The following is a 13,131-nucleotide window of genomic DNA, read 5'->3' as shown; positions in this document are numbered from 1 at the left end:
TACTACGTCCTGGAAAAACATGGTGGTAATCCCCTCATATTTCCATCATTTCGGATGGAATCCTTCGTACTATGAAAATGGAATTGATGAATTTATTGGGCAAAGATGAAAATATGATGGCTACTGTAATGTTACCTTGTTTTTCTTGGACTTGGAAATATTTGACGGTTTTAATGCACCATTACGCTTCTGAACAGTATCCTAATATCCAAAATTTTCCAGTTTTAGAATGCAACATGGTTTAGAAATATCCATCGCGAGAAGACTTCATCAAGTATTAACATTTAAACAGTCAAACATCGATTCGTTGCGGCCAAAGATTGCTACGTAAAGGCTGTGAAGGCTGCAAGAATAGAACATGAGGGAAAAAGTTCATCGTTGGAAGAGTTAGAAGACGGATCGCCATTACAACATTTGCAGTCGGATTAGAGACTGTGACGTGAACTGTACGCACAGTGAATCTTCACTATGACCGTGGTGCGTAATTTTTTTTTTTTACATTCAATCGTAGTGTTTATTTAAACTATTCAAAAAACGGTGTATGTTAAATTTCGAAAGGTCCGTTGGAGTAGCTATGGGCTTGTAGGCAAACTTGTTTTTACCGAATAATAATTGCCTAATATTTTACACAAATTATTACTAAGTGTCCGTCATTGTTTCGTCTCCCTTAAACATCCCACTAGATAAATCAATTCCTTTTTTGCAAATTGAAATGATTGGGAAAGTCGGCCATTGGTAATCTAAGTTTAGGGTATAAATCTCCACCGTTGCCAAGTCTATAAAATGTACCTCAAAAGTAGAATAATAAATAAATACCAAGTTAGGAGGAAATCACTACTATGGCGAACTTATCCTCGATTTCTATGGGGTCCCACTGTATTGTTGTAGTTGTAATAAAGTTTGATAATAGTCGTGGTAGATGACTCGTTGTAACTCCTGTTAACCCCGCTAGGTTGACTGCAAACTTGCGTCTTGGCTAGCCTTTTTTTTTTTTCTCTGAAGACTTTGGCTATAATGTAAACTTATTTGAACTAGAATCCTCTGTTACCCAAGCAAGACCATGTCCTATTTTACCGCTACCTTTAGCTTGGATTTTAAGAAAAACTTAAATTAATGTTAGATTCTCGTAGGCGCAGGTAGAACCGGTGGTTTCCCCATGTTTGGTATTTTGCCCTAGGTGTCTCAATTTGCTGGTTGTGTTTTTGCCAATAGTAGCAAGGCATTGTATCGTCTCCGTTTCCTTGAACACCAACTGTGCAACCGTTATAAGTGACAATTTGGCGTATGTCGTTTTTGTGCGATGCCCAATGATAATAGTTGTATAGTCTAAAAAAAATTAAGTTTTTCTTTCTAATGCTCTAATTCTAATTCTCTCTGAATTAGGTATTATCGTGTGGTGCAGCGGTGAAGAATACGGTACCCAGAACTAGTTGATTTGGTTTTCGTATCTGGCAAATGGCTTCGCTGAAAGTGGGTAACTAATATTACTGTAAAACTTAACCACACAAGACTTAATGAAATTTTAAAGGAAATTTAGACGAGAGCGAAATGTTCTGAATGATTGGTTTATTGCGAAAGGACAACGCAATAAAAACGAGAAATAATAATAACAATGTCAGATGAAATGGATGACAAAAATCAAATGGTCAGATGAGCGCGGAGTGGTCCAGCCGCACGCGTGGTTTTCATGTTGCCGTTTGAATCAGATGGTAAGCTCAAAAAGCTGTAATCGTTTTTGATGTTCTAGTCGAGTTCCTTAATAACCGTAGGCCTTGTTGTCTTCGGGCTGTGTAACGTAGAATCCCCATGGAGCGAAAGCGTAGTCACCGCCATAACCTCCCTTGCCTTCGTAACCCTTGCTGGGGCCACGGTAGACTTGCATCTTGACACGGCCGTTAGCATATCCTGCACCACCTTTGTAGGCAGGAGCAGCGTAGCCAGATGATGGAGCAGCCTCGTAAGGAGCATCGTAGCTCTGCGGATAAGCAGCAACCATGGCGACAACGACAGCCAAAAGAACGAACTGGAAAATAGCAAACAAACAAGAAAATTCAACAGTTTTGAATGAGACAAAGAAACGACATGACTGGAATTGTGAAGGTAATTGTAGTAACTTACCAATTTCATAGAAGCCATTGTTGGGATTGTTGTTGTAGTTGATGTCGACGGATGAAGACTGGATGATTTTAGGCACTGGTCGGTTGGCTTATATACCCGAGTGAAACTAGGAAAAACAATTGGGGAGGAAGGAAAGAAAAAAAATGATGCTGATTGGCCTCAGCCCATAACGCGCTTACCGATATACGTGCCCGCCCAACTGCTCCGCCCCATGTACAATCGTGTTCGTGTCTTCATACGTAGCCATAGCCGCAGGATGGAGGTGCCCTCACTGTTTTGTTTTTATAGCTTTGCAGCAAAAAAGTGTACCAATGTCCTTGCTAATACCTTTTCACGCCCAGAAACGTATCAAGGTTTTCATCGTTTTAAACCAAAACATTTACTTAAATTTGTCTCTTTCAGGTGAATTGCGAATACGGCAGTATATCCGCAAATGAGCACGCAGTGCTTTACTTAGACGCCAGTACCAACTACAAGAGAGAGGAACACTGGGCCTACATAAGCGCTTGGAGTTCACAATCCAGGTCAAAGACCTCAAATTGGGACTGGTTTAATTAAATGTTCGTTAAATTTGGCGATACAAATTTTTATTCGTATTTGATATTCTCCTTAAGGTAAACCTGTATGAGAAACAGTAAAATTCCTCTGAAAAAAAACAGGTGGCTCTAAATTAGCCATATGTTTTGGCAGAAGAGCTGATAGAAAAGGAAACAAAGAGGTTCCACCCTATGCCGTAAGAGTATTTCCTATCAGTGTTGGAGAAATGAAATGAGAACAGCCATCGTTCATATCAAGACGTGGCCTATAGTAATGCAAGTTTATACGTATCCGGCAGGCATCAGGAGCAAAAAGGTTGGTCTCATTCTTAACTAAAACATCATTTATGAAAGAAATTGTGCCGAATAAGCGGTTGCATTGCTCTCGGCTTGGTTGTAAATGATGTCATTTAATAACGACACCCTTTTTCCTGGAACCAAGTTATGCCTTGATTCTTTACCCAACGATTCCGGTTTAACTGAATCGTTCAACCCAGATTCAAAATTTAGATATTTTATCAGTTAACGAATTGGCACGTATATAAAACAGTATAAAAAAAAAAAGAAAACGTTCACAAATGGTTTCAGTTTTTCGAAATTATTTTATATTTCATGATTGCAGGAAATACAAAACTTTTTTTTTTTTTTTTTTTTTTTTTTTTTACAGCAAGCTGCGGAGTCCAGCCGCATTTTGTTGTCATCAAATACATATATTATATATTTTTTTTTCTTTCTTAGGTGTGATGGTGAGTCTTGAAGGGAGGGCACTGATTTTCACCGTTGTGAAGGATAACCACAGGCCAAAGCGCTGCAGAAATGATGTTTAGCCGGTAGCCTTAATAGCCCTTTCCGTAAGCTTTGTTGTCTTCAGGTTGTGTGACGTAGAAGCCCCAGGGAGCGAAAGCGCCATCGTAACCCTTTCCGTAGTCCTTTCCGTAGTCCTTGTTGGGTCCACGGTACACCTGTTCGCCACAAGTTGAATGTACGAATATATGTAGGTGATGTGGTAGAGGTACGATTCAATTTAGAACACGATTCGGATAACGTGGAGAAATTTGGTCACGTCAGCTTTCTTTTTTTTCTTTCTGAAAATAGTTACGAGTAATTTACCTGCATCTTCACGCGGCCGTTGGCATAGCCGGGCTTGTAATCTCCGGCGGAGTAAGCTGGTGCGGAGTAGGACGGGGCGGCATAGCCAGATTGGGCCGAGACGTAGGCAACAAAGGCAGCCAAGACGACCAACTATGAAAAGAAAATTCGGCCACAAAAAAGGTAAAAATACTTTCAGAAGAAGCATTGCAAACTAATGGCTATCTCACGAAGCGGAGTAAAACATAAAATGGTAGACAAGTAAAGCCGTGGAACTTACCATCAATTTCATGGAAGGCATTTTAAATGAATGTAGATGGGTTGCTAGGAGAACTGCTGCTTTCAAACAACTGATGCTGAATCGAGAAACTCGCAAGGCTTTTATACATCCACAGGTAGACGGAGGAACACGTGAGAGGAGGGCAGTTCTTTCCCCCTTTGGTACGTATGTCCTGTAATAAGTGACGGTGATCTTCTCCCCTCAAAAGCTCACCTGACCGCAACGCTCACGACGGTTTCCTGCCCGTTATTTTGCTGAAAAAGTTCCCCTCTTTTTTTCTTTTTCGTTTCACTTTATGCTTCATTTCTTTCGAGTCGTGCTATCTCTCTGTGTGTGTACTATAATGACCTTTAAGAACAGTGGCAAGCATGCATGAAAGATGGGTCTGGGGCCCTCATTTTCTCCGGCGTTTTCTAGGACAAACTCGTTAGTCAACTTCTTTTGTCGAGGAGTTGTATAAAAGAATACCCACGTACAGGTCATATAATCATCATCTTCGTACAGACACACTGCTGATGCAGTAACAGCGCGAGGATGTCATTGAGAGCAAAAGGTCAAAGATTATATTTAGTAGTCGGCACATAAAAAAAAAAGCCGAAAATATTTCCGTTTAAAAATAGAAGAAGACGAAAAATTGAGGCCAGTTGAACGCTGTGCCACACAACAATTCAGGTCATAATTTTGTTCCCGTATTCCAAAAGCTTTGCTAAAACATTTTTGCTGTTGTTTTCATAATCAGAACAAACCATAACTGCCTTCTTCTGGTCATCTACTAACTTTGCAAAATATTGACTGCTGGCAGATGACAAACAACCTGCTCGTATGGTCAGCCACTTTTTCTGCATTCTTTCTTTTTTTTTTAATGAGGAAATGAACCCAGTATGTCATTTTTCCTTTGTTATGCGTTGCCAGAAAGTATGTCTTCGAATAGGGGTCTATACTTAATGTTATAAAAGGAAAACGACCATCTGTTATTTTCCCATGTTTTCTCTGTGCAATGTAAAAGCATTTTCGCCGTTGGTGAAAAATGGCCACTCTCTTTTCGTCTAACCAACCGTTTTATTATAGCCAGCAGGCATTTTGTTCCGCCTTTTAGAGGTCTCAATCAAAATCGACACAAAAGTAACATTGGGGTTGCGCAAAGAGTTAAACATTGGCATGTATTTTCAATGTGGTAGGAATAGGAAACAAGGTGATTTCAGGACTAAAAATTTCACGGGGGAGTTTAAACAATTAACACAAAGAAGGGATCTTTCTTTGAAGCCACCAATCATCAGGGTAATGATATTTTTGTATTTCTATGCCTTCACGTGGTGCTGGAAAATACTGATTCGGCCCGTACTTGATTCTCGAAAGCGGAGGTAAGGCAAGTTGACTAGGAAAGCATTCGAGCACGGGATTTTCGCAATCGTCAGGTAAAAGAGCTCTTTTCAAACCGGCCTTGCGCATCATCATGAATTCGGACCGTTGCTGAAATAATACCAGTCGAGCGCTGACATCTGGACTCACCGCATCCGGAAGTCCAGGAAAGTTAACTTTATCCATTAATTTGACCACATAGACACCTTCCAGCATATCATAATCAAGGATAAGGTCTTGTGCCCTGAAGAACCTGCCAATAAATGCTTCATCTTGCTGAGCCAAAGTGTCATCTATCAAACACATTTCAACAACATGTTCCCACGTTCTTGGGCCTTCATTATAGAGAGAAGCCCAAAGGCTCTCGTAACAGATGAAATGTTGCACTTGCAGTATTTCCAAAGCCCTATGAACCCGCTCAGCAAGGAAGATGACTCTGAGCTGGTCATCTGGTCTACGGTTTAGGCACTCTGGTTGGGCAGACTCATCTCTTCGGTAGTTGATGTACTTAATCATGCACAACATTCCTAAGGCAAAAAGTCCTGAATACACTAGCCTCCTTGGAGTTATCCTCATCCTTATGCCACTACTCCTTTCTCATGGCTTAAATAAAACAGATGAATTAAAACAACATCCAACTTGAGAATAAACAAATCACCTACATTAGAAGATTTAGTGCTTTACCTTAAACGAAATTTCGTGCAGTTTTTTCCACCATTCTTTTAATACTTGTTCTTTTGCTATTTTTTTTTGTTTTGTTATTTTGTTGTTATTTTTATTATCTCGTAGCCATTTCTTCGTCCTCCTTTCCGTGGTGTCAAATTCTTCAATTTGAATCGAGTTTATTTCAAAATTTTAATTATATGGAATTAATTTTCATTTCTATCCCTTCATTTATTTTTAAATATTTCAATTAGATAATTAAAAAATCTATTTTCACAGACTGAGTCGATAAAAAGAAAAAAAAAGAAAAACTATTGGCGCATTGGGCAATGCCGAGTCATCAGAGTCAATGGACTCGATTGGCCATTGCATTTTTGGCATTACCGTCTCAGCATCAATAGTTTCTGCACCCCTTTGAAGCCGTTTTACAAGTTGAGAAAGGGAGAAGAACTGAATTGTTTTTCAGTGACCGTTATTCGTGCCAGTTGAGAAAGGAAAGGCAAAATCAGATGTCGTGTGTAATTATCGACTTGGCATACTAGAGAGCCGAGTGGTGTTAAGCTTTATTGGTCGACCTGGTTTGTTAGATTGCGAATTGATTTACGTCGCACAAAGGTATACTGAAGAGGCAGGAGACAAGAAAAATGTCGGCACTATTCGCCTGTTCGCGTTGTTTCAGTCGCCATCCTTTCGAAGAGCTATCGCAGGGTCAACAATTGTGCAAGGTGTGTGTAGTGTAAAGTGAAGGGGCAATTTTTTTATAAAAAAGCTCCTGGATTAGTGCTGTCAGATTTCACATAGTGAAAATCTTATGTGTGTTCAGAATTGGATTCTCACCTTGCTGTGTTTTCCATTTACCTATAGGAATGCAGAGGCAGCTTCCCCATTGTCAAGTGCACCTACTGTCGCTCAGAGTTTCAGCAGGAAAGGTAAGAATGAAGGAGTTTTCTTTCTTCTTAGCCATTAACTGATGCAGGTGTGCAATAACTGTTGACAGCAAGGGGAACACTAGCACCATTTGCAAGAAGTGTGAATTCAACGTCAAGCAGTATGGCAAACCTTCAGCCTGTGAATACTGCAACATTATTGCAGCCTTCATCGGGAACAAGTGCCAGCGTTGCACCAACTCAGAGAAGAAATATGGCCCACCTCTAACTTGTGAGCAGTGCAAACAAAAGTGTGCTTTTGATCGCAAGGATGAAGACAAGAAGAAGGTAAGAAGACTACTTACCAAGCGAGTAATAATGATTTAAACTTTTCCACTCTACAGGTAGATGGCAAGATGCTTTGCTGGCTATGTACGCTATCGTACCGTAGGGCACTGGCTAAGACGAAGCATTCTGAACGAGGCTCTCATTCGAATTCTTCGAAAACTAAAGAGCAACATCAACAGCAACACAGGAGTAGCAGCCACAATCACCACGGCAATCACCACAATCATCATGACAAGCGTCCTCAGCGTCCTGACGTCACCAAGGTCTTATTGCACCTTCATCTGATGTTGTTGGCTTGAATTGATCATGTTTTTCTTTCGCTGTCTAATCAATAGGTTGGACTTGGTGATAGAGAAGAAACTGGTCCTCCAGCCAAAATCTTTCGTCCCATGATCAACCGAGACGCGCTGGTCGACCCGAATTCGTCTGATCATGTGGTGGCAATCACGGAACTGCGAGAGCAAGTTGCTACTCTTCAGAAGCAATTGACCGTCAAAGACAACCAGCTTTTGGCCAAGGAGAAACAGGTGAGTCCCTTACAACTTGACCTCACTCGTTTCTTTGGAGTCTGGCAGTCGCGCGACTGTTGATTTTGGACACACAACACACACACATTCCCAAATTCTGGCGTGTTACCCCTTCTACAGATCACCGAGCTCAAAGCGGGCCAATTCCGTTTGGACCAGGAGTTCCGTGTCAAGATGAAGACGATCCAGAAGGAGCACGAAGCCAAGGTGGACGTACTCCAGACACGTATCAAAGCCTACCAGAAAGAAGTGGCCACACTGAACAAGGCCAATAACAAACAGAAATCTGCCCAGCAAAAGCAGTTGCAACAACAACAGAAATCTGCAGCAAACGCCATTGCCACTGCCAATGCTGCCTCTTTAGGCCAGAGCAGCAATTCGACTCCGGGAGGATCGAAAAGCCGTCAAGGATCGGGCTCGGATTCCGACAATAGTCCAAGAACTTCATCTTAAGAAGAAGAAAAAGGGATTCCAACTACAAAAGGAATTAGAAACAAATCCATAATTTCTTCTTTAAAAATCTTGATGAAAAAAATATGATGATGATGTCATGCCGTTCTTCCTTAAAAAAGAAAAGAGAAAAAAGGCGATGATCGGAAAAAGGTAGTGATTTTGGCTCATCTTTACAATCATTTCTTTCTTCATTTCCTATTTTCTCTTTCATCTATTTCTCTTTTGAAATGAATTGACTCTTTGATCCTTAATTCACACCTTCGTCCCTCCTTCCTTACACTCCTTAGCATAATTCCAACAACCCCCCACTTTTTTTTTTAAATCGTGTTGTGTCTTTCGATGATTTAGTTAAACATCGCATTGGACTTATTAAATTCAATCAAAAATAATGCGGAATTATTGAAATATTAAAAAAAGAAAGCTGGGAAGATGTCAATAAAATATAAAGATGCGTGATGGAGAAGGGCGGAAAAATGTTTTTAGAACAATTTCATGATTGCTTTTTTATCCGGTCCGGGAATTTGCGATCCTTTCTCATAGACGGTAAACCACCAGTGATTCGAGTCTTTTAAAACAAAAAAAAAAAGATGGGGAAACAAAAGGCATAAAATAAAACAAAAAATGATACGATATTTACGATCGATTTCGATGACCCAAAGGTAACTGACGTTTGTTTTGGTCTTCCTGTTGGCTTTGGTCGTACGGCGGGGCCAACTTGGTGTTCCAATCCATCCGAACGGGTTGGCGTAAAGGGCAATTGCACGTAAAACTGATGTACTACGACGATTCACTGTCGTTGTAATATGTTCGGCCTGATTATGCCGTGGTGGTCGGCCATTACAAACAACGATGGATAACATGAGAATCAGTAGAATCTTATCCATCTATCCGGTTTGACGGTCTACGATGTAATGAAACGAAAAAGGGCCTCGTTGTTCCGTATTACTTTGAATCTACGTAGTTTCTCACATTTTCTTATTTTCCCACCCATCATCATCCCACCTTTACTCTCCTGCCCATGTGTCTTTGCATGCTGTATAAGATGATAATTTAACACGATGTTCCCGTTACATTTTCTTTGTAGGCGACATGGCGGCAGATGCAGTCGTACGTCACACCCGTGCAACGTTAACGACATCGTCAAGCAAAAACCCAATTGGATGCTGAGCGTGCCCAATGCAAGCGACATTATTCAATACGGAAACAGAAAATGACATATGGAGCTTCACAGCGTGTTTGTCGTAACACTTTGCGAGATGCCTCTCGGGTAAGATTCTTCATACTCGTTATATTTCATTAGTAGGCAATTTCTTTTTCATTTTGGATAGCCAAACTTGTGTTTTACAAGTTCGTGGTGTTCCGTTACTTCGACGGCCAAGAAGGGTAGGCACGTACAACGTAAAATTTGTTTTGGGGGTATTTATAAGTGTAGAATTAAAGTTGGGTTGGGTTCGTAAGTGATTGTACTAAGGTCAACTCCACCGCCCTTCCCAATCCAGCCGTTTAAAAAAAAAAACAAAAAAAAATTCATTTGTGTACACATGAACTTCCTGCCCAAAACAAACGATAGACGAAAATAAGGTTGTCCCTTGTAAAGTTAATATGAAAACAGGTAATGAGATGGATCCCAGGAAAAAAAAAAAGTCAATAACGTTAAACAGGTAGACACGCCATCCGGCTATTATTTCGTCTAAATGATGATGCAAACGAAATTGGATTTCATATCTAATGATTGGTCTTAGTTTGTGTATGTGTTACAGCTGCCAATTCTCATGTTTGTCGCTGTTCCGAATTTCTACGGGTAAACAATCGTAAACTGCTTGCAGCTGAAAACACTTGGAAAACATTCACAGCACTTTCAGTCTTCAGTTTTTATTGCCTTCGTCCAGCTCAATTTTGTTTTTCTTTCTAAATAAAAAGGAGCGGTACAGGTTTACTGGAAACTGGCACGTATCAACAGGGTGTTCCAGTATGGAAGGGGGGGGGGGGCGGAGTAAAATGAAAAAGCGGCTGCGTGAAATCCCGACCAATGTAATCCTTTAGAAAAGGTGAAACACAAACGAGGATTATCTCCTGTCTGACCAAATCATTGAACTAGGATAGACGCGTGTTAACTTACACCCCTCAATCTTCAGGTGTTGTTGTTAGTGTTTCAATTGTTTTCGCTGTCTGATGGTCTGTTGACACCATCGCAAAATAGTTTAACGTTAAGTTTTAATCATTTTCAATTTTTCTGTTTGCTATTGGACGATCATATGTAGGGTCACGCCCTGTAATCGATATATCTGCCATTCAAATTTAATCCGCATTCCGGATGTTTACTCAATGAAAAATAGCCTCGCCCTCTACTTTATTTTATTTTTGTTTTTTGTTTTTCGTTGTGAATTGTTTGAACCAAATAGGGCTGGCCATGTATTTCATCGAAGACGATCGCAAGTTAGCAGACCGACCGGTTGACAATCAAATGGATCGTACGGCTCCACAGCCATCTAGCGGAATCGCGGCCGTTGTGCCAGATCTGCAAGAAACGATGTGCATGCTCCAAATGTTGTCGGACGACGGACCTCTGGCCGAGTTGAAACCTAAAACGGCTCTGTCTGGCATCTCGATGCCGGGCATCGGCAACATCTTTGGCGACACGAACCCATCACGCAGGATCGTTTGGATTCTAGTCATCGTCGCCGCATTCGTCATAGCCATCATTCAGGTGATTTTTGTTTTGGGTTTTAATTCACTTCAAATTTGATTGAAAAGATGTGTGCAGAAAATGCACTTAACTGTTAAAACTTAATGCGATTTATGGCGCTTTGTGGTGTCATGGTGTCGCGTGCAGCGACAAATGATGTATCATTTTAAACGTGCGGTTTTTCTTTTGCCTCCATAAAGAAAGAAAGGAACATAAAATGAGAGCCTTTTGTTTGTCTTTTCTTCGCAGGTGAAAGATCGTGTTGAATATTACAGCTCCACACCGGTAACTGTCAACGTGCGCGTCACGATGAACGACACGCTCCGCTTCCCGGTTCTGACGGTGTGCAACAAAAACAGTTTCAATATGAGCCAAATCCGACTTTTAGAGCAAGAAATGACGGGCAGCGTGAACAAACTCGAAGTCAACATCAGCCAACTTGTCGGCCTACGAGGCATGGACGCCAAACAGCTGTGGGACATCATAGCTCACGATCCCGATCAATTCGTCGTCGAGGTAACTACGCTTTTCTCAAATTGATTTCAAATCTACCCCACGTACAACCCGTGGAGAGCAAACTCTTTCATCACATCAGTTTGATGTGTTTAGTTTGGTAGCGTGATTTTTCGTTTCTTTCCCTTGTCATGTGTAACGTACGGCCGTTAAGTTGGAGATGACAAGTATAGGGTAATAGGACACAAATAGGTGCTAGTGTATCATACCCAAAAAATAGCGAAATTGAATTTAAATTAGAAATAATTCATGTTAAATTGATAGTGCTGGTTTGGACGGAACGTTAGCTGCAATCAAGTAGGCCGCTGGACCAAAGTGTACACCTATTTAGGCGTGTGTTACTCATTCATCCGCAGTAAGTTGTTGTTTTCATTTGGTTTAAAAAAAAATTGCATTTAAACGCGAATGTGTTTTGATGAAGACGAAACTTGGGTGAAAACAACGGGCAGTTTCAACAACCTCTACGTCAAGCTGAAAGACGACGAGCTGGAATGCTCGTCACTCTTGTGGGGGGCCAAGAAGGGACATGGTGAAAGGGGCTGGAAGATGTTGATTCACGATCCGCGTGACTCGGCCGTCATCGACATCCGCACGCACGGCAGCACTCTTGACCCCGGTTGGGGTAAAGACATCCGCATCTACCTCAGAGAGGTAACAACCTCAATAACCTTCACTAACGCAAACTAACATTGAATTTGCGCTTTAAAACAAGTTCTCGAAAATTGTCTATTTTTTGCTCCAGTTAAACTTGATTGAATTACCTGTTAATCCCTCAAAACAGTTCCGCACGTTAAACGTCTGGAAACGCCCGTGTGTGAACAATGGCAATTATTCAAAGTGCATTGAACGCTGTTTCGTGGCAGCTGCCGCCGACCGGATGACATGCAGATTACCTTTCATGGACATCAAGTCAGGTGAGTTCCTTTATTACCTGCTTCGTTTCAATGTTCCAAACTTACATTTTTTATGCGTTTTTTAGTGGGATATCATAATCGCCATATGGAATACTGCAACACACCCGATTCTTATTGGAATAATTCGAAAGAAATTGATAATCTACTCGTTTATGGTCAGTGGACGACCAACAATTGCAGCCACTGCCAACGCCAATGCCACCAGGATTTTTACATTGCCTACACCGAAATGACGAAAAGTAAACCCACTGAAAGTAAACTACGTCTTTTTTATCAGGTATTATTTTATTAAGCAAACTTCTGAATGTTTTAAGTGAAGGTTTTTTTTTTGTAATTTTCAGGATTTCACGTTTGACGAGATTGAAGAAAGCGCCGACTATGGAGCCGTTTCTCTCCTCTGCGATATCGGTGGATCTCTCGGTTTCCTACTCGGTTTTTCTGTTTTGACCGTCTGCGAAATTGTTGATGCTATCGTTCAAACTTGTTTAAGATCGTGCCGACGACTTGTCAACAAATGCCGAGGAAAGTAGCAAAAGGAACGTCAAAATCTTTTCGTGGAAAGAAATGGCATCATCTAGTCATGAGAGAATGGTTCAACGTTTGCAAGATTCAATGTTATATTGTCTGTCAAAAAATATAGCGTGAATAGAAATGATTTCAAAAAATGTTTTTCAAATTATGTATTGAAAACGTTTGCTTGAAATAGACAAAACTGCAGAACTAAAAAAATTGATTCAAAATAATGAATATTTATGGCAACTTCATTATTTAATTTCATG

At 40.8% G+C, this 13,131-nt stretch overlaps 3 protein-coding genes across 3 annotated transcripts; 1 reads left to right on the top strand and 2 right to left on the bottom strand.

The window, feature by feature from the left end:
- Positions 1-5,164: 5,164 nt before the first annotated feature.
- Positions 5,165-6,216, bottom strand: LOC130689794 (uncharacterized). The gene is made up of 2 exons (XM_057512733.2): positions 6,067-6,216; positions 5,165-5,985 (listed from the first exon to the last, which is right to left on the bottom strand). The coding sequence occupies exon 2, from the start codon at positions 5,956-5,958 to the stop codon at positions 5,257-5,259; it is 702 nt and encodes a 233-aa protein (XP_057368716.1). The 5' UTR covers positions 5,959-5,985; positions 6,067-6,216; the 3' UTR covers positions 5,165-5,256.
- A 177-nt stretch (positions 6,217-6,393) lies between these two features.
- LOC130689799 (uncharacterized) lies at positions 6,394-13,099 on the top strand. The gene is given in 16 exon segments (XM_057512739.1): positions 6,394-6,770; positions 6,910-6,974; positions 7,043-7,259; positions 7,316-7,522; positions 7,595-7,786; positions 7,907-8,219; positions 9,324-9,385; positions 9,387-9,463; positions 9,465-9,502; positions 10,639-10,946; positions 11,175-11,441; positions 11,703-11,793; positions 11,860-12,089; positions 12,181-12,352; positions 12,418-12,629; positions 12,694-13,099. Coding segments are annotated over 16 exon segments (2,721 nt in total). The 5' UTR covers positions 6,394-6,689; the 3' UTR covers positions 12,883-13,099.
- Positions 8,716-9,138, bottom strand: LOC130689796 (uncharacterized). The gene is made up of 2 exons (XM_057512736.2): positions 8,877-9,138; positions 8,716-8,804 (listed from the first exon to the last, which is right to left on the bottom strand). Exons 1-2 carry the CDS (start codon positions 9,121-9,123, stop codon positions 8,719-8,721), a joined length of 333 nt encoding a protein of 110 aa, XP_057368719.1. The 5' UTR covers positions 9,124-9,138; the 3' UTR covers positions 8,716-8,718.
- Positions 13,100-13,131: the final 32 nt, after the last annotated feature.

The sequence above is a fragment of the Daphnia carinata genome, chromosome 6 (genome assembly GCF_022539665.2).
Source record: "Daphnia carinata strain CSIRO-1 chromosome 6, CSIRO_AGI_Dcar_HiC_V3, whole genome shotgun sequence".
Lineage (NCBI taxonomy): Eukaryota > Metazoa > Arthropoda > Branchiopoda > Diplostraca > Daphniidae > Daphnia > Daphnia carinata.
The sequence above is the reverse complement of the archived record's forward strand: the minus strand, read 5'-3'. Positions and strand labels throughout refer to the sequence as shown.

Coding starts and splice junctions, on each gene's coding strand:
- LOC130689794 (XM_057512733.2), bottom strand. CDS start 5,958: ATGAGGATAACTCCAAGGAGGCTAGTGTATTCAGGACTTTTTGCCTTA.
- LOC130689796 (XM_057512736.2), bottom strand. CDS start 9,123: ATGGATAAGATTCTACTGATTCTCATGTTATCCATCGTTGTTTGTAAT. Junction 8,805..8,876: donor TTGGGTCATCGAAATCGATC/GTAAATATCGTA, acceptor TTGTTTTAAAAG/ACTCGAATCACTGGTGGTTT.